The sequence below is a fragment of the Coregonus clupeaformis genome, chromosome 26 (assembly GCF_020615455.1).
Source record: "Coregonus clupeaformis isolate EN_2021a chromosome 26, ASM2061545v1, whole genome shotgun sequence".
NCBI lineage: Eukaryota > Metazoa > Chordata > Actinopteri > Salmoniformes > Salmonidae > Coregonus > Coregonus clupeaformis.
This window is the reverse complement of record NC_059217.1, coordinates 15,133,590-15,156,295: the sequence shown is the minus strand read 5'-3', so window position 1 is coordinate 15,156,295 and position 22,706 is coordinate 15,133,590. Positions and strand designations below refer to the sequence as shown.

Genomic DNA, 22,706 nt, shown 5'->3' with positions numbered 1-22,706 from the left:
TTTATTTAACCAGGTAAGACCCATTGAGGTTAAAAACCTATTTTGCAAGGGTGACCTGGCAAGGCGGCAAGGCGGCAAAACATGGGCCAGCATCCTTGTGGAACGATTTCAACACCTTGTAGAGTTCATGCCCCGACGAATTGAGGCTGTTCTGAGGGCAATATTAGGAATGTGTTCCTAATGTTTTGTACACTCAGTGTATTTTCAGAGCCATATTCCTGTAAAGCTTAGAGAGGATCTCATGTCAAATGTTGTTGAATTGTTGTGGTTGCAAGTTCACCTGCCTCATCTAAAGCCTCTTCTTTTGGGGTGCTGCTATAGGCCACCAAGTGTTAACAGTCAATATCTGGATAATATATATGCAATGCTTGATAACGTGTGACGTTAACAGAGAGGTGACCTGAACATTGACTGGTTAGCAACTAGCTGTCCTCTCAAGAGGAAGCTTCTAACTGTGACTAATGCCTCTAATATGACCCAGGACATCACTCAACCAACTAGAGTGAATACCAATAGTGTTGGATCTGTGACATCCACTTGTATTGATCATATCTTCACTAATGCTGCAGAGCTTTGCTCCAAAGAAATATCAGTTCCCATTTGCTGTAGTGGCCATACAATTGTGGCAATAACAAGGAAAGCCAAAGTGTCAAAGGTTGGGCCTAAAGTAATTAATAAGAGATCATACAACATGTTTTGTTGAAGATGTAAAAAATGTATGTTGGTCTGATGTGTTTGAGGAAATGAATCCAGATGCAGCATTGGAAGTATTTGTACAATTATTGTTGACAAGCATGCATCTGTTTAAAAATTAGCTGTGAAAACTGTAAGAGACCCCTGGATTGATGATGAATTGAAAAATGGTATGGTCCAAAGAAATGATGCAAGAGAGGAGGAAGACAAGTCAGGCTGCTCAGCTGATTGGTTGACATAATGTAAATTGAGACATTTTGTGACTAAACTTAACAAAAAGAAGAAGGAATGACATAAAACACAATGGAAAAAGACTTTGGAGTACCTTAAATTATATCATGGGGCAGAAAACCCAATTCATCTCCATCATTCATTGAAGTTGATGGGTCATTTATAACAAAGCCTTTCGATATTGCCAATCATTTTAATGACTATTTCACTAGCAGTGGGAAAACTCAGAAGTGAAATGACAACATTGAACAGTGAACCATCATATTTTTGTATAAAACATCTAATAATGAAAGAGAAGCAAATGGCAAAATGACCTTTACATTTTTTGGGGGGGAAATGACACGCACACACAGACATATCGATCACACTAACACACACACATTATTCTTTAGTTGTATTGTTTATATATCGTTGTATTTTAAATTTGTGTGACTGTTTTTTGTCTATCAGTGTATCATTGTTTTGTTACTTGTCCTGTTTTATGTTTTTTTGTTGGCCCTAGGAAGCTGCGCTTCCGCAAAAGCTAATGGGGATCCGAATAAACCACACCAAACGCTCCTCTTCTCTACCACCCTGACCAAGGGGCTGAAGGAGCAGCCTACTCACAGACCACCTGAAGAGGGCGCTGTGGTTTGTGTTTTCCAAATGAACACTGTAAGTGTGGGTCGTCTCTCAATCCTATTGTTTACCATTGTGTAATGATGTTCTCGCTTAATTAAAATTGTAATTTTCATTACATGTTTATTTGAAAACATCCTGTCCTCTCAAGTTTTTGAGAATGTGAGAATATGTTGACTGAGCGTTTTTGACAGCGGCACAATCCCCACCACAACACACTCACAAACACACATCATGTGCCAGTGTCAGCCTGCCGCTGTTTTACAGCAGACAGAGCTGTGTATCGGGCAGCAGTGGTGAGGCATGTTTCAGACGGGTTCCGCCCAGACAACAGGTCAGAGGTCAGGGGTCAAGGCAACAGGAAGTGACTAACTGGCCAATGAAGAGGTGACAGCCCCTAAGCTGCCTTTAGAAGGCCTCAACCCCCCAGCTTTATAACACACACATGGTTCTGGGCTGCACCAGCTAATGAAACACATCCCCTTACTGTGTGTGTGTGTGTGTGTGTGTGTATGTATGTATGGTTTTACTATCCTTGTGGGGACCAGAAGTCCTCACAAGGATAGTAAAACCAGGAAAATTGGACCAGTTGGCTTCATTTTGCCGGTCCCCACGAGGAAAAAGGCTATTTTAGGCTTAGAGGTTAGGTTTAGGGTTAGGGTTACAATTAGGTATAGGGGTTAGGTTTATGGTTAGAAGTTAGGGGTTAGGTTTAAGAGTTAGGATTAGGATTGAAGAAAAATAAGATTTTGAATGGGAATCAATTGTTCGGTCCCCACAAGGATAGTCAAACAAAAGTGTTTGTGTGTGTGTCTTACCTAAAGAATGGGCAGCGGTGGTTTTGGAGCTGAAGAATCGTCCCAGTCCCAGATCTCCCAGCTTCACCACTCCTGTGGCTGTTATGAACACATTAGCTGGCTTTATGTCTGTAGAGAGGACAGGGTACATAGCTCAAGTTGAAGTTCAAGTGTGTGCGTGTGTGCGTGCGTGCGTGCGTGCGCGTGTGTGTAGTACCTCTGTGCATGACCCGTCGGGAGTGCATGTGTTCCAGCGCACTGCACAGCTGGACAAAGTACTTCCACACTGTCCTCTCTGGAATTAACCTCCGCTGCTTCTTAAAGTGCTGTATAGACACACACAACACAACAATGTCAGACAACACACACAAGCTTAACACACACAACTAACTAGCTAAGCCCCTCGTGTCCCTCTTTATGTATTTGACTCCATCGTTAATATGATGCAGACCTCTCTCTTTCCCCTCTCTCTTTTTGCCTCTTTCGCTCCCCTCTCCCTGACCTCTCTCTTTCCCTCGCTCTGCCTCCCTCTGTCCCTTTTTCCTTCTCCTCACAGCCCTCGCTCTCTGCTTCGTTCTCATACCGAGCCCCTTCTCATTTTCATTACGCTGCGATGGAAAGCACATGAGTTTTCAGAGCCAGAGAAAAGCATTTGTGGTTATGTTCAAAAACGCTCACATCTGGTATATAGCTCCTACATATATATGTAAACCAGTCACACACAAACTACGCCCACACAACACACAATTCCCGCCGCCCTAACCCCTCACCCTCCCAGCAGCTCCTAGCGGTCGATCATGACTTCATTCTCTTTCAGAGATCACAGAAACAGTCACTGTGTGACAGGACTACCGGAAATCAATGGTCCGAGTGATGGGACAAAGTTTATGCAAATTGTCAGCTAGGGCGGTGTAATAGCCAATCGGGTGAGAGATGGACTGGCTAGCTAGCTTTGTTGCTGTGCTGGATGAGATACTGATCTGCATAAACTAGCAAACGGGAGCGCAGAGAGAGAGTGAGGGAAACGGGAAAGATAGTGAGAAACAGAGAGTGCAAATGGGAACAATAGTTGAGAAAGAGAGAGTGAACAGGAACGATAGCAAGAAAGTGTGTATGTGCACATGCATCTGTCTGTGTGTGTGTGCGCGTGTTTGCGTCTGTCCCTGCGTGCATCCATGTGTGTGTGTGTGTGTGCCTGCGTAGGTGCATGTGTGTGAAATAGAGAGACCTTGGCCCACATCCAAACAAAGGCAGCATGGTGGGCCATTCTTCCCCTTGCCCCTACCATTAGCATATCAGAGGAGTGTTTGATGTCAATGGGGGAGCAGCAGAAAGCCCTCCATGCCTTCCACTGCAAACCCTGCACATGCTATATTCTGTAAGTGCATGCAAATCAAGGACCATTTGATTTTATTAGAATCCTGAGATGGTCAGGGCAAGCGCCAGGAAGAGGAAGGGAGAGAAGGGGGGGCACCACAGTGTAAGAATGGTGTATTTACTTCATAATGCGGCAGGGCAGCGAAGGGGGAGCGAGGGGTCATGATGCCAACCTCTGGACTGGCACTGTTTAATTAGGAAAACAAATCATTTGAAGAGAGGACAGCAGGCAGGAGCGAAGGCAGAGCTGTGTGTGTGTGTGTCCGCATGTGTTTGTGTCAGTACGTGTCTGTGCCCGTGTGTGTGTAGCCTGCCATGTGGTATCTCTCGCAGGCAGTGCTAATCGTGCGGTCCTAATTTGCAGTGGGAGACAGCGTTGGATGGTTGGACATTGAGAGCTGCAGTAGATGGGTGCTAAGGGCTTGTTGAGCTGCTCAGATACACCCTGGCTAGGCTGGCTGCATCATTTATACATGGAGAGGCTTCTCTGCTCTGCTCAGGGTTTTACATACATACATACATACATACATTCATTACATACCACTAATTTGACACGGGCATGAGTGAAGCATATGAATACTATGGTTCTGCTGGAGAGTTGTACTGTATGAGAGATTACAGCAGGCAAACACAGTTTAGCAAAAAAAAATATCAACCAGAGTAGATCGACATAGAAGATCACCAGGGCGGATCACCACAAGAGTAGATCACTATAGTGGACTACTGTTTCTGATCACCGGAGTGGACCATCACTATAGTGGATCTCCAGTGGATGAGCACCAGAGATCATCACTACAGCGGGTCAACAGGGAAGTATATCACCAGGGTGGATCCCAGTGAGGAAGGCTGACCTGTGTGGGAGCACCAGATCTCTTACCTTGATCATCCGGGAGAGGTCCCCAGCATCAGCCAGCTCCAACACAATGTTCAGCTCATTCTCCTCAATAAATGATGCATGGTACTTGATCACGTTGGGGTGGTTCAGTTGCTGTACGAGAGAGAGATAGCGAGAGAGAGAGAGATAGCGAGAGAGAGAGGGAAAGAGAGAGAGAGAGAATAGACGAGGGATCAGTGACTGTTTAACTGGCTCCCAGGGTTTGTAAAGCTTTGTGAAATCAACACATCTTTGTCCCAAGTCTCCAACCAATGACGCCTTCTTACACAGATATAATAAACAACACAATATAATGTGACAAAGCGTATGTTAAAGTGTTAAAATCCTTTTAAATAACCATTATCAGCTGTTTCTGTAATATGTAATGTTGTAGGTCATTTGGCTGGCTATGCCAGTGCAGAAACAGTGTAGTTGAATGAGAAGGCTATGGCTTTGTCCTTGTGTGTGACAGAGCAGTGTGACATGTCAACAACAACCACCGTCTGATTACAACAGGCTGCTGTTCCACACAGTTCTCAACACGCCCGCTGGCAGAGAAATAAATAAATATAGAAACCCTCTCATTTTCTCAACAGATTATTTCCTGTTGATCGGTCAATAAGTGAGTAACCACATCAGGTGCAGTCAGACAGAGAGGGGGGGAGAGAGAGAGAGAGAGAGAGAGAGACAGAGACAGAGACAGAGACAGAGAGACAGAGAGACAGAGAGAGAGAGAGAGAGAGAGAGAGAGAGAGCTACAGTAAATGTGTCGTGTGTCAGGGGTTGTGATGTGAGCAGCGGTAGCGGGGCCCAGGCATGCGGTATGACACTGCTCCGACGTGATTAAAGAAATGTTCACTCTGTGGACTGATCCACAGGAGAAGCCATGTATACATACAGTACACACACACAAACAAACACACACACAAACAAACACACTCCAGCAGATGTATTTTGGGATCAGGGATGCAGCTCTGTGACGCGTCATAGCAGAGCAAGAGAGCCATCCGTGTCTCCACCACTCTCCCCCCTCCTCACACTGTCCCATGAAGACGCTGGCCATGATAAGAGACATGACTGTAGATGCTGGCTCTCCAGCTCCAGGCCTGGACAGCTTCAGGGTGTGTGCAGGCAGGGCCAGGCTTCTGTCCAGTTAGTTCAGGTTAAATGAGGTTAATGTGTACTGCATCTCATCTCACAGAACTCATGTAAGGGCTGGACATAAACTCCAACACAGAGGCTGAGAGATGGACAGAGAAATGTGAGAGCGTAACATTGTGCTTCGGCAATATGTATCAATATGTCATGCCAATAAAGCACATTTAAATTGAGTCTAAGAGTATAGACATGTCATCTAAAGTATATACAGTATATGCCATTTAGCAGACGCTTTTATCCAAAGTCACTTAACAGTCATGCGTGCATACATTTTACGTATGAGTGGCACCGGGAATCAAACCCACAACCCTGGCGGTGCAAGCGCCATGCTCTACCAACTGAGCCATACAGGACCACATGATCATCTAGCCTACACTTTAGTTTATAAAGTTAATAATTCCACAATAGTGACAAAGCATATGAACAGATAGATAGAGAGACAGACAGACAGAGGACCGTGTGCGTGAGCGTGCATGCCAGTATGGGTGTGTATGTGTCAGGCCCGTGGCAGTGTGCATCTCATTACTCTGATTTGGCCGTGTGTCGTGTTGTCCTGTCTACTGGGGTAGAAGGATGGATAGATGGAAGGAAGGCTGGATTCCCCCGTTCGCAATCTGGCCTTGTTAGCCCTGCCAGCCCTTCCCAGTAGACACATAGCCAGACTGTTGGAACTAACCACCACAACCATTAGCACTCACACAGAAGAGACAGAGCAGAGAAAGCAACCACACACTCAGGGAGGAGGGATAGAGAGAGGCGTGATGGCGAGAGAGGGGGAGGGATGGAGTGACATATCTTGTGCATCAGCCTTCTGAGCCCTAGAATGGAGGAGAGAGGGGGAAATGGAGGGAGGGGAAGAGAGGGGGCATGTGGCTAAACCTGACATAACACCAGTCTCCTCTGTGGTTGGCTAATCCAGACCTTATCTAGGTGTGCATGGAAGAGAGAGTCATGTGATACGAACAGAGCTAGCAACAACCTGGAGCAGACATACACACCTCTGATCACCCAGACAGAGGGAGTTATTCAACCCGTCATTCATTTGTTCGTTAGCTTTTGAGGCCAGAGACAACCAACGCATCTTTAAGGTAGTTTGATCAATGAAAACGCTTCATTTAAAAAAAGTAAAAGAGAAAGAAAACGATCAGGGGCGTGGACAAAACATCAAAAGACACAAGGGAGTCTGCTAAATTTCCATGGCGATGCACTGTTGCCCCCCTTCTAAACATTACTGAGAAAAAAAAGAAAAAAAGAATGTTTGGGGCATTAAAGAAAAAGAGTCAATGTAAACCTGGAGGACTCACACACACACACACACAAAAAGAGAGAGGCACACACACAGAGAAAGACACACGAACACACACTCGCATGCAGGCGTCTGGTACAGATCAATTGTTTTCTCGCTCTCTCTCTGGTTCTTTACCTTAAGGAGATCTATTTCTTTGATGCAATCTTGCCGAGCTTTGGCATCCATCAAGTCGAATATCTATCAAGAGATCAAAAGGAGAGAGAGTGTTACAGCATGTTCAAGGAAAGGAGTGCGAAAGAGAAGAAAAAAAAACACTAATAGAAAGACGACAACAAAACATCATGGCTGCTGATGCTATATGTAGAGGGGTGGCGTTGGCCTCAGCGTCTAAATCACACACACACACACACACACACCTCTCAGCAGCAGTCACTGATGCTCTCAGCCACCATAATAACAACACATCACCCCATTTATTCATTCATCAAACATTTCCACTACCCTATGAGAGGACAATTACCATAATGCTAATTAGACCTATAGCTACTGTACACAACCTTTGAAATCTGTGGCTGTTGAACAGGTTGTGGCTGTTGAACAAGTTGAGGAGACTAAATTACTTGGTGTTACCTTAGATAGTAAACTGTCATGGTCAAAACATATAGATTCAATGGTCTGTCCGTAATAAAGAGATGCTCTGCTTTTTTGACACCACACTCCACAAAGCAAGTCCCGCAGGCTCTAGTTTGGTCTTATCTTGATTATTGTCCAGTCATATGGTCAAACACTGCAAAGAAAGACCTAGTTAAGCGGCACATCTTGCTCGTCATTGTAATCAGAGGGCTAATATTACTACCATGCATGCCAGTCTCTTGCCAGTCTCTCTTGGCTAAGAGTTGAGGAAAGACTGCCTGCGTCACTTCTTGTTTTTATAAGAAACAACGTGTTGGAAATTCCAAATTGTTTGCATAGTCAACTTACACACAGCACTGACACACACACTTACCCCACCAAACATGCCACTACATGTTGTTTTTAAATGTATGTAAATTATAAAGTATTGTGTCGGACCCCAGTAAGATTAGCTGTCGCCATTGGTGTCGCTAATGGGGATCCTAATAAATCAAATCCTACATCAAGTGCCATAGGCTAACCTGGGATTTGCTTAGAAATTGTGAATCTCTCTCTTCTAGGCCTGCATCCAATCTTCCTGGTGTGTGTGTGTGTGTGTGTGGTGTGTGAGAGAGTGTGAGAGAGAGGAAGTGTGTCAGAGGAAGTGACATGGTGTGGAGTGGAGAGGGAGAGGGGGGGAAGGAGAGAGCTGGCCTGCTGAGCAAGAGACACCTGCCTCAGCACAAGCTGTGAACCAGCCCTGCTACTGTCCTCTCCTTTATAAAGTAGTATGTATAATTATTACTATAAATGATTAATTAATTACTTAATCTCTAAGGACTAATTCATATATTTTAAAATCGGGGCACAGGTCTGTTATTAGACAACAATTGTATTCCAAGAAGACCTGACTTATGAGTTATCATAACAATAACACTATAAGCCAAAACTGTGAATAATAGTAATACATTGATTTATCTGAAGCCCACTTTGTATCAGAATAATTAAACAACAATTTCTTTATACAATCTACATTTAATTACACTAATAAAAATATTTACAAAACAAAGATTTATCAATTTTATATCTAATTTCATGCAATTCTACTCATTTTGCCATAGGGTGAAGGCAAATGTTAGCAGTTTTTAATATGACTGATGATCAATGGGCCCGACCCCGGTTGGTAATTCGACCATGCTTACTACAAGTTTAGATAGCTGGCCGCTAGACTAACTTACCAATAAATAAAAAATTATGCTGGCATGGGCTAATTGAGTGACTGTGCATTCTATTATTCTAACTCTCAACAGTAAATTGAGACCCCAACTGAGTTCAAATTGTATTGGTCCGCGGGCCTACAAAATGGGGGCCGCCAGTTGCCCATCCCTGTCTTAAGAGAGAAAGTCCTTGGAGGCTATAATTGTTCACCATATGATTTATGATTTGTATTCGGATCCCAATTAGCTGCTGAAGAAGGGTCCAGACAAAACATTACAAAATACAGAACAGGTATAGGAAGACAAATCTGAACTAAGAACACCACAACCAAAAGAACAACACGACTACTTTAAAAAATAACAAGAAAGAGAATACTAAAGAAAAACAAATAAATGCAAAATACTAAGAATAATGTGTGTGTGTGTGTGTGTGTGTGTGTCTTCACAGTCCGCATTGTTCCTTGTGTTATTTTATCTGTTTTTCAAACCCTACACCCCAACCCGAGAACTCTGTTCTGCCACCTCTGGTCTCTTGGCCCTCCCACCTCTTTGGGAGGGCAGCTCCCGCTCAGCCCAGTGCAAGCTCTTCTCTGTCCTGGCACCTCAAATGGTGGAACCGGCTTCCCCCTGAATCTAGGACAGCAGAGTCCCTGCCCATCTTCCCTACCTCTTCAAAGAGTATCTTAAATAATCTCACGTCTACTAAATTATGTAAATGTTAGCACTTGGTGGCCTATAGCATCACCCCAAAAGAAGAGGCTTTTGATGAGGCAGGTGAATCTGCAACCACAACACTTCAACAACATTAGACATGAGCTCCTTTCTCAGTTTTACAGGAATATGGCTCTGAACATATGCAACAACACCTCCTCCATATGCATTTCTGTATTTTCTGTATATGTTATATCCCTGTACTGCTACTGCTGTATCAAAGGAATTATCTAAGTGAGTCTCAGAGATAGCCAATATATGAATGTATTTATTTCGACCAAGCCATTGGTCGAAATGTTTAAACGTGTTTCAATAAAATCAACTATATGCATTGAGCTGGTCTGGCGCTTTAAGCGTAGCATTTGATGAAATAACACAAATGCCTCAGGAGGGCGCCAGAGATCTAGATAACCTGACCAAACTGTTCTCCTCCCGCTCGTGCTGGCTTTCGCAGATTCTGCCATTGCTCTCCTGAAGTTGCCGGTAATAGGCTACACGAGGAGTCGGCAACCTTTCTCATGTGGAATGCCAATTTATCTTACCATTTCTGCCAATCTGTGTGCCAGTTATGGTTTTCATATGCACAAATGTTCTACTGCTTGAGCTCCTGTTCCTCTTAAAGAATATTAGCTCAAAAGTATTGTGGAGCTCCTGCACCTAAATATAAACTGTACCAGCACCCAAAATGAGTACCGGAACCTATATCAGTCCAAGTCAAGCACTGATAAGAACTAATCAGGTAGGCCTATTTTATTAAGTTTCCACTGGATCAGAGCATAACATTTTTCCCTTTCACGCTGAGAGGTAATCGAAAGGGAAAGAGCTGGAAAGATTTTTCAAATACATTGAGGGACTCCTGTAATTCTCAATGGATATAAAAAATACTTTGTTTGGTTGCTGTTTGAGGTGAAGAAAACATTACTTTGAGAAGTTTCACAGGTCATTAATGGTGGTGTGTTAAGCCAATCAGAAATACTATCAGATCCCCAAATGGGCACCTTTATATGCCTACATTTGCGCGCAGGCCAGGTAGCCTATAGGCCTACTTCTATGCGTAATCAGGTGCGCGTCCTTACTCAACATTGACAGGAGCGCTCCAAACAAAAGACAATTACTAAATTGACGAAATGCGTAAATGGAATGAAATAAACCAAAACTTGTTTCTCACAAGTGTAACATAGGTTGTGCGCTCTGCAAACAACATGTCCACTCTGACAATGAGAACGGTAAAAGACTGTAATATTAATATATTGAATGTATTAACAGAAATTACTTTAACCAAACAAACATTGTAGATTAGAAATTATAGGAATTAACGTTAAATGTACTGTGATATATGTAATGGGGTATTGACATACACTAACAATCAAATGCAAACAATTCACACAATTAAAGTTATGAAACAATGAATGTGCACAAATTGGCGGGATAGAGAAGTGCATTGTGCATCTGTGCGCATGGTCAATCCGACATCTGCATTGACCATGCAGCATTTACGGTGATACGACCTCAGCAGAAGTCAGGGCATTCATACTTCTTGCGCTTCACGGAGCAGTGCAGAGCTGTTGTCAAGGAAGTAAGTTTGTGTTTTCTACAGGATGTACCGCCTCCACCTACTGTCAACCAATCATGTCTATGCGGAGCCCTCCGAGCCCTCCGCATTGTTACAAAATTTGGGAGGCGCATGGCGATGCTGTATGGAGCTTGATTTGGCCTCCGCATGCCTCTGGAGGCTCCGCAATTGTGTCACAACCTCCATATGGAGCCTCCGACCACATTTCTGGATCAAGCATAAATTGGGTTTTAGTCTAGGCCTCCACAATTGATTAGTTCACTGAGATGGGCGCCAATAAATAAATAAATAAATTAGGGCTGTCAAAAATAGCGCGTTAACGACGTTAATTAGTTGTTTGCTGTTAATTACGTCAATTTTTTTAACGCATTTCACGCATGCGCAGTGTGACAAATTATTCAGGTCAGGAAAGTGGTTGGGAGCTAGAGGCGAGATGGAGCAAGGTGAGCAAAGTGGGCCTATTGACGTTTCAAATATAAAAAAATGATGATGGAACAAGCACAAGGTTATTTGCAAGATTTGTAAGAAGGAGTTTCAATTTCACCGGAGCTGTTCAAGCTTGAAGTACCATGTCACGCCAAACATGCGTTTGCTGGGCGTCAGATTCAGCAAGTGGTTTGCGCCAGACCCGCAATGTTGCTGAATGTTTGCAGGCAATTAACAAAATCACCTCAGATAATTTGACCAACACAATAGCAAAATGGATTGCAAAGGATTGTAGACCCCATTAGCATTGTAGAAGACTCAGGTTTCCTTGATGTTTTGCAAGTGGCGTCTCAAGACTCATTCTATAAGCCACCGTCAGAGCCACAGCCAAAGACAAATATTATGGTGTGTAGTATGTTTCAGCTTGATTTAAAACACCATTATTTGGCTGTGTTAATAAACAGACATAATATGAAAATTATGTATCTGTGTCCTGTTATTTATCTTTTGGTATGCATTTCAGAAAAAAAATGGTTAGGATTCAGGTGTAATTGCAAATAGTGATTAATCATGATTAATCCACTGAAAATTCTGATTAATTTGATTAAAAATTTTAATCATTTGACAGCCCTAAAATAAATACATACATATATATATTTATTTGTTACTGCTCGACTAAAACATATCTCGTCGACCAACAGCCTAACGACCAAACAATCGACCAGTCGACTAATTGGGGTCAGCCCTAAAAAAAACTAAATTACATTAAAAACATTGTTTGGCTAATAGTCAGTCAATCAGGTACTTGTGAGTGTCAGTTGGTGTTTGTGTGTGGGATGTTGGGCTAAAGCTACTGACCCGGAAGCTTGGCTCGCTCACTCCTCCCAGGCTTTTGGGAGGGAGGGTGGACAATAAGCCTGTCGTAGCGGATGTAAGCAATGTTCCCACGCTCTCTGGCAGCTTTCATAGCTTGGATAAGTTATTTCCGCTGCTGTCGCACAGCTTCACAGAAGTCCTCGTTGTGGAAGATGTTGGTCCTCTCAAGTTCTTGGCTCTCTCCAGAACAGCCATCTTGTCATTGAACCTTAGGAACTTGACCATTATCAGCCTGTGTCTTTCACCTGGGCTGGTTTCAGGTTTTCCAGACCTGTGGGCTCGCACCACCTCAATCTTCCCATGATCTGCATATTTTCGGCGATAATTTTTCTCACTTTCTCCTCAGACTCATGTGGAGACTCTGGTATGCCATCCACAACAATGTTATTCTTCCTGGATTGTTCCTCTAGATAGTATGTTTTCCCAGTCACTGTTAATAATGATACACAGACAGTGCTGATGTCATCTCGCGTGGACCTAGAGTTTGTTGTCATTTTGCAGCAAGTCCCTTTCCGGACATCCACCTCTCTCTGGCTAACTGCAAACTGTTCTTAAGGTCTTGGACCTCTCTGGTCAGATCAAACATTATTTTGTTAGTTGAGTCCACCAGTATTTGGACAAAGCTCTTGAAGCCATTCTCCTGTTGCTGTAACAATTGCTTGTAGACATAATTTTGTTTATTTAAAAGATCACGCACCTGTCCTCTCCATTACTTCCATCTTCTTTAGCTTTGGGCAGCATGATGGTAGCAACGTAGGCTAACGCTGGTACTCCACGCAGTTCCAGCCAGGACAGCTCACAGGACCGATGGAAACAGTACCAAACAGCAGGGATTTAAACAGCCACAAGCACAGGACTATCTGCGGTCACAGCCACAAGGGCTTGGATTTGATTTGATTTGAAAAACTGCTTCACGGTCTGTGTTCAGGCTGTCAATGAAACCTGGCTAGCTGAATAACTAGCAGCTAAGCTCTTCAGACTTTTGGGTTTGGCAGTATCCCGGGACAGAAAGTAGCGGTCCAAACAACTAAGGCTTACCATGTCGCGGGATCCAAAATAAACAGGTAGTAACTTTGTCAAGAAAAAAACTTGCAGAAACGTTCAAAACAACAAACCAAGCTCTCCCTCTCGTTCCGTGTTCAGCATGCGTCATGCCCTGATGATGTGGTATACAACCCTGTCAGCAGCCAGGCTGTCAGCAGTGGCTTTGCCTTAGCCAAAGGCAAAGTTTGAAGCCAGTTAGAAGCGGATACCCACATAGCTGCTGTTTTGGCGGTCACCATTATAGACAGTACAGTATTATGTTCAACATTGTTTAACATATGACATTAAAACGATTGTTTAACATGTGACATTAAAACGACACATCACTACACCTCTCTCTCATGCACACACACACACAACTACACTCTCTTATACACTGACACAAACACCACTACACTCTTGAAACGAGCAACAGGTGAGAAAATGGAAAATAAAATACACCTTGGCCTTGATCTAAATAAAACATTATTTCTCCTTCTCTTTTTCTCATCTCTGTGTAGAAATGTATACCGCCATTTTAAAACCTACAAGACATAATATCCTAATATACTGTATTCTTAAAATATAACGTGACTTCATCAGTGGCTTGGAGTGTGATAGTGTGTGATGGGAAGGGAAGGCTAGATGTACGGAGAATCACAAGCATTTTTCTCAGTAGACTGAACCCATTGACCTCATCTGGTGATGTTCCTGAGACGGGGTGGTAAAGTGTGGTGGGTTGACTAGCTAAAGATAGAGCTCTGTCTGTCTGTCTGTCTGAGAACACACACACACACACACCACACACACACACACACACACGGAGAGAGAGGGAATCTGTAAATTAAGACTGTGTCACACCACTGCCAGACATGAACACTGACAGTTGAATCTAGTTAGACGAGTTTGTCTTACAGCACTCTGTTCAACACACACACATTTTAATAAAGCATTTCAATAATGCAGTAAACCCAAATACAGACATGGTTAAATATTAAATACAGAGATAGTAGAGAGTAGTGTTGTCAAGATACAAACATTTTACTACCAATACAATACCAGGCCAAGTATCATGATACCGAGTAGTATTGTTTGTTCACAACGCTTAGAGGAGAAGGAGAAATGCACTGTTTGTGTAGTGTGGCTAGATGGTAGCTGTACTTGCCATGATTATTGTATGCATATAATAGGAAAATGGTACTGTGTTTATTAGTGTCTTGTAAGCCCATGTGGGCTGGCCACCGGTAGGTGTATGATAAATCATATCAACCAAAATCACATACACCCCCCAAAAAAATATTGTGATACAATTCAGTGGCTTAGCGTCCTGTTCGCCCTGTACCCCGAACGCTTGTTCCCGTTTTATAAATGGAATGTGCATGTGCTATACAAAACAGCTGTCACTGATATTCACAATTCTACTCAATTCAACACATACTGAATTAACTTCACACTGTTCACTGTGTAATAGAATACTGCATAGAATGGTTGATTTGCTCATATTTGCAAAAACCTACCTGTGATTTGGCTGGAGGAACGGGAGGAAGGAATATACATTATGATCTGCATGTCATTGTGGCAGTAAGGGGAAAACACTGCATGAAACCTTCTTTACTCTTCAGTTAACACAGAGAAACACACACACTGTCCCTCCCTCCCTCACACACTTTGTCTCCCTCTCTCTCATAAACACACACACACACCACTCTCTCTCTCCCACAAAAACATACATACACTTCTCCCAACTTTAAAAGCATTAGGCACCAAACAGAATTTAAGGAGCACCAGAAAGCGATTGGTTTTTAATATAGTTTAGGCTTACATTAGGCCTATATAAATCCTACCTTTGAAGCACATCTCATGAGTAGCAGACCATTTTCCTTTATTCCTTTGTCAATCTAATTAGCCTAGAGCTACTGTCAAGTTAACAGGTTGCTAGCTAGCTCGGTAACACGACTGAACAACGGGATTAGTTTAAAATGGCCCGCGACATGGCTTGTGAAATTGATAAAAATGCGTTGCGAAATCGCACAGGAAGAAAAAAAGTTCGCTCTGGTAATATGGGTCATATTTTTCTAACCTTTTGAGCTAGAGACACTCCGTCTTTGCTGTAAAGCTGCAAGCATGCCTGTCGCGAAGCTGTCACTCCATTATCCTCTTTGACTAGCGAACTTGCACTTGCAAAGCCTACTCAGACTGGCCTGTGTTCTTGGTTATACCAGGCAATGAAATGAAACAATGTATCAGCTCTGCACACTACTCTAATGTAAAACATTTACAAATGTAACAACAGAAGACATCAGGGTCTGCATCCCCGCTCACCATCACGGCTAAATTATATTTTAAAAACTGATGGAGGAATAGATGCACAGGAAGAGAGGACGGAGAGAAGCAGGTGAGTGATGCTGGAAGGGGATGCGGCTGGCTGATCACAGCTGCGACACATGAGATGCGCATGAAAGTGAAGTGGACATTATTGGACTGGCGCATACAACATACTATTTGCTGTTGCTTAATTGTTTTAACTGAATTTATAAACAACTGACTTTATGAACATTTTATAACTGGCGCCAGCTGGTTCTTTAGATCAGTAGGGATGAACAATTTAGTAGTATCATATGAAACGGTACTATGTTATTCAAAAATGTTGGTATCATGACATTTTGGTACCGTGATATTATCGCGATACCGGTATATCGTGTATACACTAGTAGAGAGTAATGATCACAAAGCAGGATGAACTTATAGTTGAAAAAGTAGGTAGATGGAAATATTGATGATTGAGTGAGTGATTGAATAGATAGCTTGAAAATGTGTAAGTTAGTTTTGTGTCTCTAACTTGAACGGTTCAAGAGTTACCACTACTGTCGGTGGATTATGTTATGCTAATTAATTTATGCCCCCAATTGTATTTATTTATGGTTAAAGCACTAGAGCGAGCGGAAGAAGGCAAATGATAATAATACAAGTATGTGCAATTTCTAAAGTGGTCTTGCTTTCAGCAAGTACACTAATAAGTTTGACAAGTTAGTGAGCTAACATCGATAAACATTCAGATATAGATCTTGATTTGAGTCAGTTATACAATTAAAATTTCAAATCAATCTTTCTCTGAACTAGAAAATATGGAGTTGTTTGAGAATATGTAGGAGAATTAGCCGGCTAACTCTTTGATCCTGCTTGGTGACATCATACCCCCCATGTCCTTCGGTATCTTGAAAGGTGGGGGGGAAATGAGGATGTGTGCTGTGTGTGCTCTGTGTGCGTGCGTGCATGTGCGAGCCTCTCTCACCTGAACCTTCTTGAGGGCCATGGAGGTGTTGTCCATCAGGTACCTGGCCCGGTACACCTCACTGAACTGGCCCCGCCCGATCTTCTTCTCAATCTGGAAGTTAGCCAGAGAGTTGTGGCCCATGTCAGGCTGAAGCGGCTTCTGCAAGGCCGACACAGACAATACACAGTCAAACACACACAAGTAGGCCTACACCGCTGATGCTTTCCCTTGCAGTTATGTTTGAGTTTTCCAGCATGCTGAACATGGAATGGTTTACAATAGTTTGTGTGATAAAGCAGCATCCATCTCTTCTCCTGCTGAACATGGATATTTCCTGTCCAAAAAACCAACATTGAACTTAGTGATTATTTATGCATATTTACAGTTAAAGGGATAATTCAGGATTTTGGCAATGAGGTCCTTGGCAAACTCGTGGATACCATTTTCATGTCTCTGCGTGCAGTTTGAAGGAAGTTGCTAACTAGAGCTAGTGAATTGCTAACTAGCGTTAGCACAATGACTGGAAGTCTATGCGTATCTGCTAGCAGCTTATGCCCACCTGATATATACTGAACAAAAATATAAACGCAACATGTAAAGAGTTGGTCCCAAGTTTCATGAGCTGAAATAAAAGATCCCAGAAATTTTCCATATGTACAAAAAACGTATTTCTCTCAAATGTTGTGAACAAATTTGTTTACATCCCTATTAGTGAGCATTTCTCCTTTGCCAAGATAATCCATCCACCTGACAAGTGTGGCATGTCACAAAGCTGATTAAACAGCATGATCATTACAGAGGTGCACCTTGTGATGGGGACAATAAAAGGCCACTCTAAAATGTGCAGTTTTGTCACACAACACGATGCTACAGATGTCTCAAGTTTTGAGGGAGGTGCAACTTGCATGCTGACTGCAGGAATAAGCACCAGAGTTGTTGCCAGAGAATTGAATGTTAATTTTTCTAACATAAGCCGCTTCCAACATTGTTTTAGAGAATTTGGCAGTACATCCAACCGACCTCACAACCGCAGACCATGTGTAACCACGCCAGCCCAGGACCTCCACATCCGGCTTCTTCACCTGCAGGATCATCTGAGACCAGCCACCCAGACAGTTGATGAAACAGAGGTGTATTTCTGTCTGTAATAAAGCTCTTTTCTGGGGAAAAACGGTGGCGCCCCTGCCCAGTCATGTGAAATCCATAGATTAGGGCCTAATGCATTTATTTAAATTGACTGATTTCCTTCTATGAACTGTAACTCAGCACAATCTTTGAAATTGTTGCAAGTTGCATTTATATTTTTGTTCAGTATAGAATACCTCAGGGTAAGCTGCAGACCCATTTATCTACCAAGAGAGTTCTCATCCGTAATTATCACGGCCGTCTACATCCCTCCACAAGCCAACACCATTCTGGCACACAACGAACTGTATGGGGCCAACAGCAAAGGCAGCGTTTCTGGTTGGCAGAGAATTTAACGCAGGGAGAATTAAAACCTCACTTCTACCAACACGTCTCTTGCTCCACTAGGAGCGCTAAAACTCTAGACCACTTTTATTCTACCCCCAAAAATGCATACAAGGCCCTCCCTCATCCTCCCTTCGGCAAATCTGACCATGACTCCATTCTCCTGCCTCCTGTTTACAAACAAAAGCTCTAACAGGAAGTACCAGTGATGAGCTCAATACGGAAATTATCAGATGAAGGAGACACAAGCTTACAAGACTGTTTTGCTAGTATAGACTGGGATATGTTCCGGGATTCATCCTAGTATTGAGGAGTTTATGACAACAGGAGTTTACCACAATAGCTACAGGCTTCATCAATAAGTGCATAGACGACGTCGTCCCCACAGTAAGAACGTATCCAAACCAAAAAACGTGGATTACAGGCAATATTCGCACTGGGCTGAAGGCTAGAGCCACCAGCATACAAGAAAGCCTGCTACGACCTCCGACGAGACATCAAACATGCAAAAGGACAATATAGGACGAAGGTGGAATCCTATAGACGGGTTTGTTGTTTAGCAACAAAACCGACACGTGCGCAACTATGGGGCAAAACCGACGGCATTGGCTTAGATTTATTTTATTTTTATTTTTTTTCGTTCATTATTAATTTTTAGTATCTTTTTTTTATTTTATTTTATTTTTATTTATTTTTTGGCGGGGAATGGATCAGCTTAATATTGCAGATAGATTGTATCTTCTATCAATGTAATTGTCTGCATCACTTCCAATCCCCCATGTTTTTTTTTATTTTTTATATATATATTCCCCTTTATTACTTTTCAACCCCACCATCCTTTCCCTACTTGGAGTAAATTAGTGAACAACAACGCCCAGGCCTCTACTTCCGGTCTATACTTACTATCTACACCTTATGGACAGAGTTAATTTTACAATAATTATATATATATATAGGTTGAGAGTAGAAGAAGTTCAGGAGCAAAAATAAATATATATATATATATATATATATATATATATATATTTATTTTTTGCTCCTGAACTTCTTCTACTCTCAACCTCTCCGATCATTTTCATGATGTCCATCCGGTTTGCTTCTAAATGTCATATCTTTCTAACTGTGCTCTTTCCCAAAAGCTCCCAACATACAACCTATATACTTATTATGGACACAGTATGCTTACATTATTAGCTATCTTTGTTATTATTTGTTGTTATTTGTTATTAGTCCCATCCTTCAACTCTATTCAATACCTACCATCTATCTCTTAACACCATCCATATAGGATTTCTATTTGCCATATATATTTCAACATATATATTTGGCTTAGATTGTTGACAACATGGAAACTACAGTGAGCTCCAAAAGTATTGGGACAGTGACATTTATATTGAATTGTTGGGCTCTGTACTGCAGCACTTTGGATTTGAAATTCTACAATGACTGAGGTTAAAGTGCAGACTATCAGCTTTAATTTGACGTTATTTTCATCCATGCCGGTTGAACATAGTCCCCCCATTTTAGGGGAACAAAAGTATTGGGACAAATTAATGTATATGTGTATTCATGTAGTGAAAAGTTTAGTACTTGGTCCCATATTCCTAGAACGCAATGATTACATCAAGGTTGTGACTCTAGAACCTTGTTGGAACTTGGCTGTTTGTTTTGGTTGTGATTCAGATTATATTGTGCCCAATAGAAATGAATGGTAAATAATGTATTCTGTCATTTTGGAATCACTTTTATTGTAAATAAGAATAGAATATGTTTCTAAACACTTCTACATTAATGTGGATGCTACCATGATTATGGATAGCCCTGAATGAATCGTGAATTATGATGAGTGAGAAAGTTAGACGCACAAATATCATACCCCTCACCATTACAATAACAGGGGAGGTTAGCATTTTTTGGGGGGTATGATATTTACAGTATGCCTCTGTAACTTTCTCCCTCATCATTATTCACCATTCATTCAGGATTAACCCCTCCCTCTGCAACTGGATCCAGGACTTCCTGACGGGCCGGCCCCAGGTGGAAGAGAGTAGGCAACAACACCTCCGCCATGCTGACCCTCAACACGGGGGCCCCTCAGGGGTGTGTGCTTAGTCCCCTCCTGTACTCCCTGTTCACCCACGACTGTGTGGCCACGCATGACTCCAACACCATTGTCAAGTTTGCTGACGACACAACGGTAGTAAGTATGATCACCGACGGTGATGAGTCAGCCTACAGGGAGGAGGTCAGATACTTAGCAGTGTGGTGCCAGGACAGCAACCTCTCCCTCAACGTCAGTAAGACCAAGGAGCTGATCATGGACTATAGAAGAAAGAGGGGAGAGCACGCCCCCATCCACATCGACAGGGCTGTTTGTTGAGCGGGACGAGAGCTTCAAATTCCTTGCCGTCCACATCACTAAGGACTTAACATGGTTCACACACACTCGCACAGTCGTGAATAGGGCACGGCAGCGCCTCTTCCCCCACAGGAGGCTGAAAAGATTTGGCATGGGCCCTCGGATCATCAAAAGGTTATACAGCTGCACCTTCGAGAGCATCTTGACTGGCTGCATCACTGTTTGGTATGGAAATTGCACCGCCCTTGACCACAAAGCGCTACAGAGGGTGGTGCGGACAGCCCAGTACATCACTCGGGCTGAGCTCCCTGCCATCCAGAACATCTATATCAGGCGGTATCAGAGAAAGGCCCGAAAAAATTGCCAAAGCCTCTAGCCACGCAAGCCATAGACTGTTCACTCTGCTACCGTCCGGCAAACGGTACCGGAGCATCAGCTCTCGGACCAACAGACTCCGAGACAGCTTCTACCCCCAAGCAATAAGACCACTAAATAGTCAATTAACGGTACCCAAACTATCTGCACTAACTATATCTTGCACTGACCCTACGCACACTCACTAGACTATAGACACACTCTCCAATGACCCTGCCACACAAAACCCACACAACACACACCCCGACACAACAAACATACATTCCACAAACATTTTTACACTCATCATTTGCTGCTGCTACTCTGTTGTTTATTTTACTCGTATTATTATCTATCCTGATGCCTAGTCCCTTTATCCTGACTTCATATACATACAGTACCTACTTTAACTACCTCGTACCTTTGAACATTGATCTGGTGCTGGTACTCCCTGTATATAGCTCCATTCTATAGGTTGGTAGCCTAGCGGTTAAGAGCGTTGGCCCAGTAACCGACATGTCGCTGGTTCGAATCTCCGAGCAGACTAGGTGAAAAATCTGTCAGTGTGCCCTTGAGCAAGCCACTTAACCCTAATTGCTCCTGTAAGTCACTCTGGATAAGAGCTTCTGCTAAATGACAAAAATAAAAAAGATATATACACTACCAGTCCAAAGTTTGAACACACCTACTCATTCAATGGTTTTTCTTTATTTGTACCATTTTCTACATTGTAGAATAATAGTGAAGACATCAAAACTATGAAATAACACATATGGAATCATGTAGTAACCAAAAATGTGTTAAACAAATCAAAATATATTTTATATTTGAGATTCTTCAAATAGCCACCCTTTGCCTTGATGACAGTTTTACACACTCTTGGCATTCTCTCAACCAGCTTCATGAGGTAGTCACCTGGAATACATTTCAATTAACAGGTGTGACTTGTTAAAAGTTAATTTGTGGAATTTATTTCCGTCTTAATGCGTTTGAGCCAATCAGTTGTGTTGTGACAAGTTAGGTGTGGTATACAGAAGATGGTCTTTTACCAAATAGGGCTAAGTCCATATTATGGCAAGAACAGCTCAAATAAGCAAAGAGAAACGACAGTCCATCATTACTTTAAGGTCAGTCAATACGGAACATTTCAAGAACTTTGAAAGTTTCTTCAAGTGCAGTTGCAAGAACCATCAAGCGCTATGATGAAACTGGCTCTCATGAGGACCACCACAGGAAAAAGGAAGACCCAGAGTTACCTCTGCTGCAGAGGATAAGTTCATTAGAGTTACCAGCCTCAGAAATTGCAGCCCAAATAAATGCTTCACAGAGTTCAAGTAACAGACACATCTCAACATCAACTGTTCAGAGGTGACTGTGTGAATCAGGCCTTCATGGTTGAATTGCTGCTAAGAAACCACTACTAAAGGACACCAATAATAAGAAGAGACCTGCTTGGGCCAAGAAACACAAGCAATGGACATGAACGGTGGAAAGTTGTCCTATGGTCTGGAGTCCAAATTTGAGATTTTTGGTTCAAACCGCCGTGTCTTTGTGAAACGCAGGTGTGGGTGAACGGATTATCTCTGCATGTGTAGTTCCCACCGTAATGCATGGAGGAGGAGGTGTTATGTGTGGGGGTGCTTTGCTGGTGACACTGTCTGTGATTTATTTAGAATTCAAGGCACACTTAACCAGCATGGCTACCATAGCATTCTGCAGCGATACGACATCCCATCTGGTTTGGGCTTAGTGGGACTATCATTAGTTTTTCAACAGGACAATGACCCAACACACCTCCAGGATGTGTAAGGGCT

General features: G+C 42.6%; 1 protein-coding gene across 1 annotated transcript in view; it reads right to left on the bottom strand.

The window, feature by feature from the left end:
- The window catches only part of LOC121540415 (serine/threonine-protein kinase Nek7), a 132,407-nt gene that overhangs the window by 19,488 nt on the left and 90,213 nt on the right, over window positions 1–22,706 (bottom strand). Inside the window, exons 3-7 of the mRNA XM_041849270.2 lie at window positions 16,728–16,868; window positions 7,172–7,234; window positions 4,594–4,704; window positions 2,557–2,665; window positions 2,361–2,468 (exon numbers count right to left, since the gene is read on the bottom strand). Coding sequence (XP_041705204.1) covers window positions 2,361–2,468; window positions 2,557–2,665; window positions 4,594–4,704; window positions 7,172–7,234; window positions 16,728–16,868 — 532 coding nt within the window. The remainder of the gene's footprint in view (window positions 1–2,360; window positions 2,469–2,556; window positions 2,666–4,593; window positions 4,705–7,171; window positions 7,235–16,727; window positions 16,869–22,706) is intronic.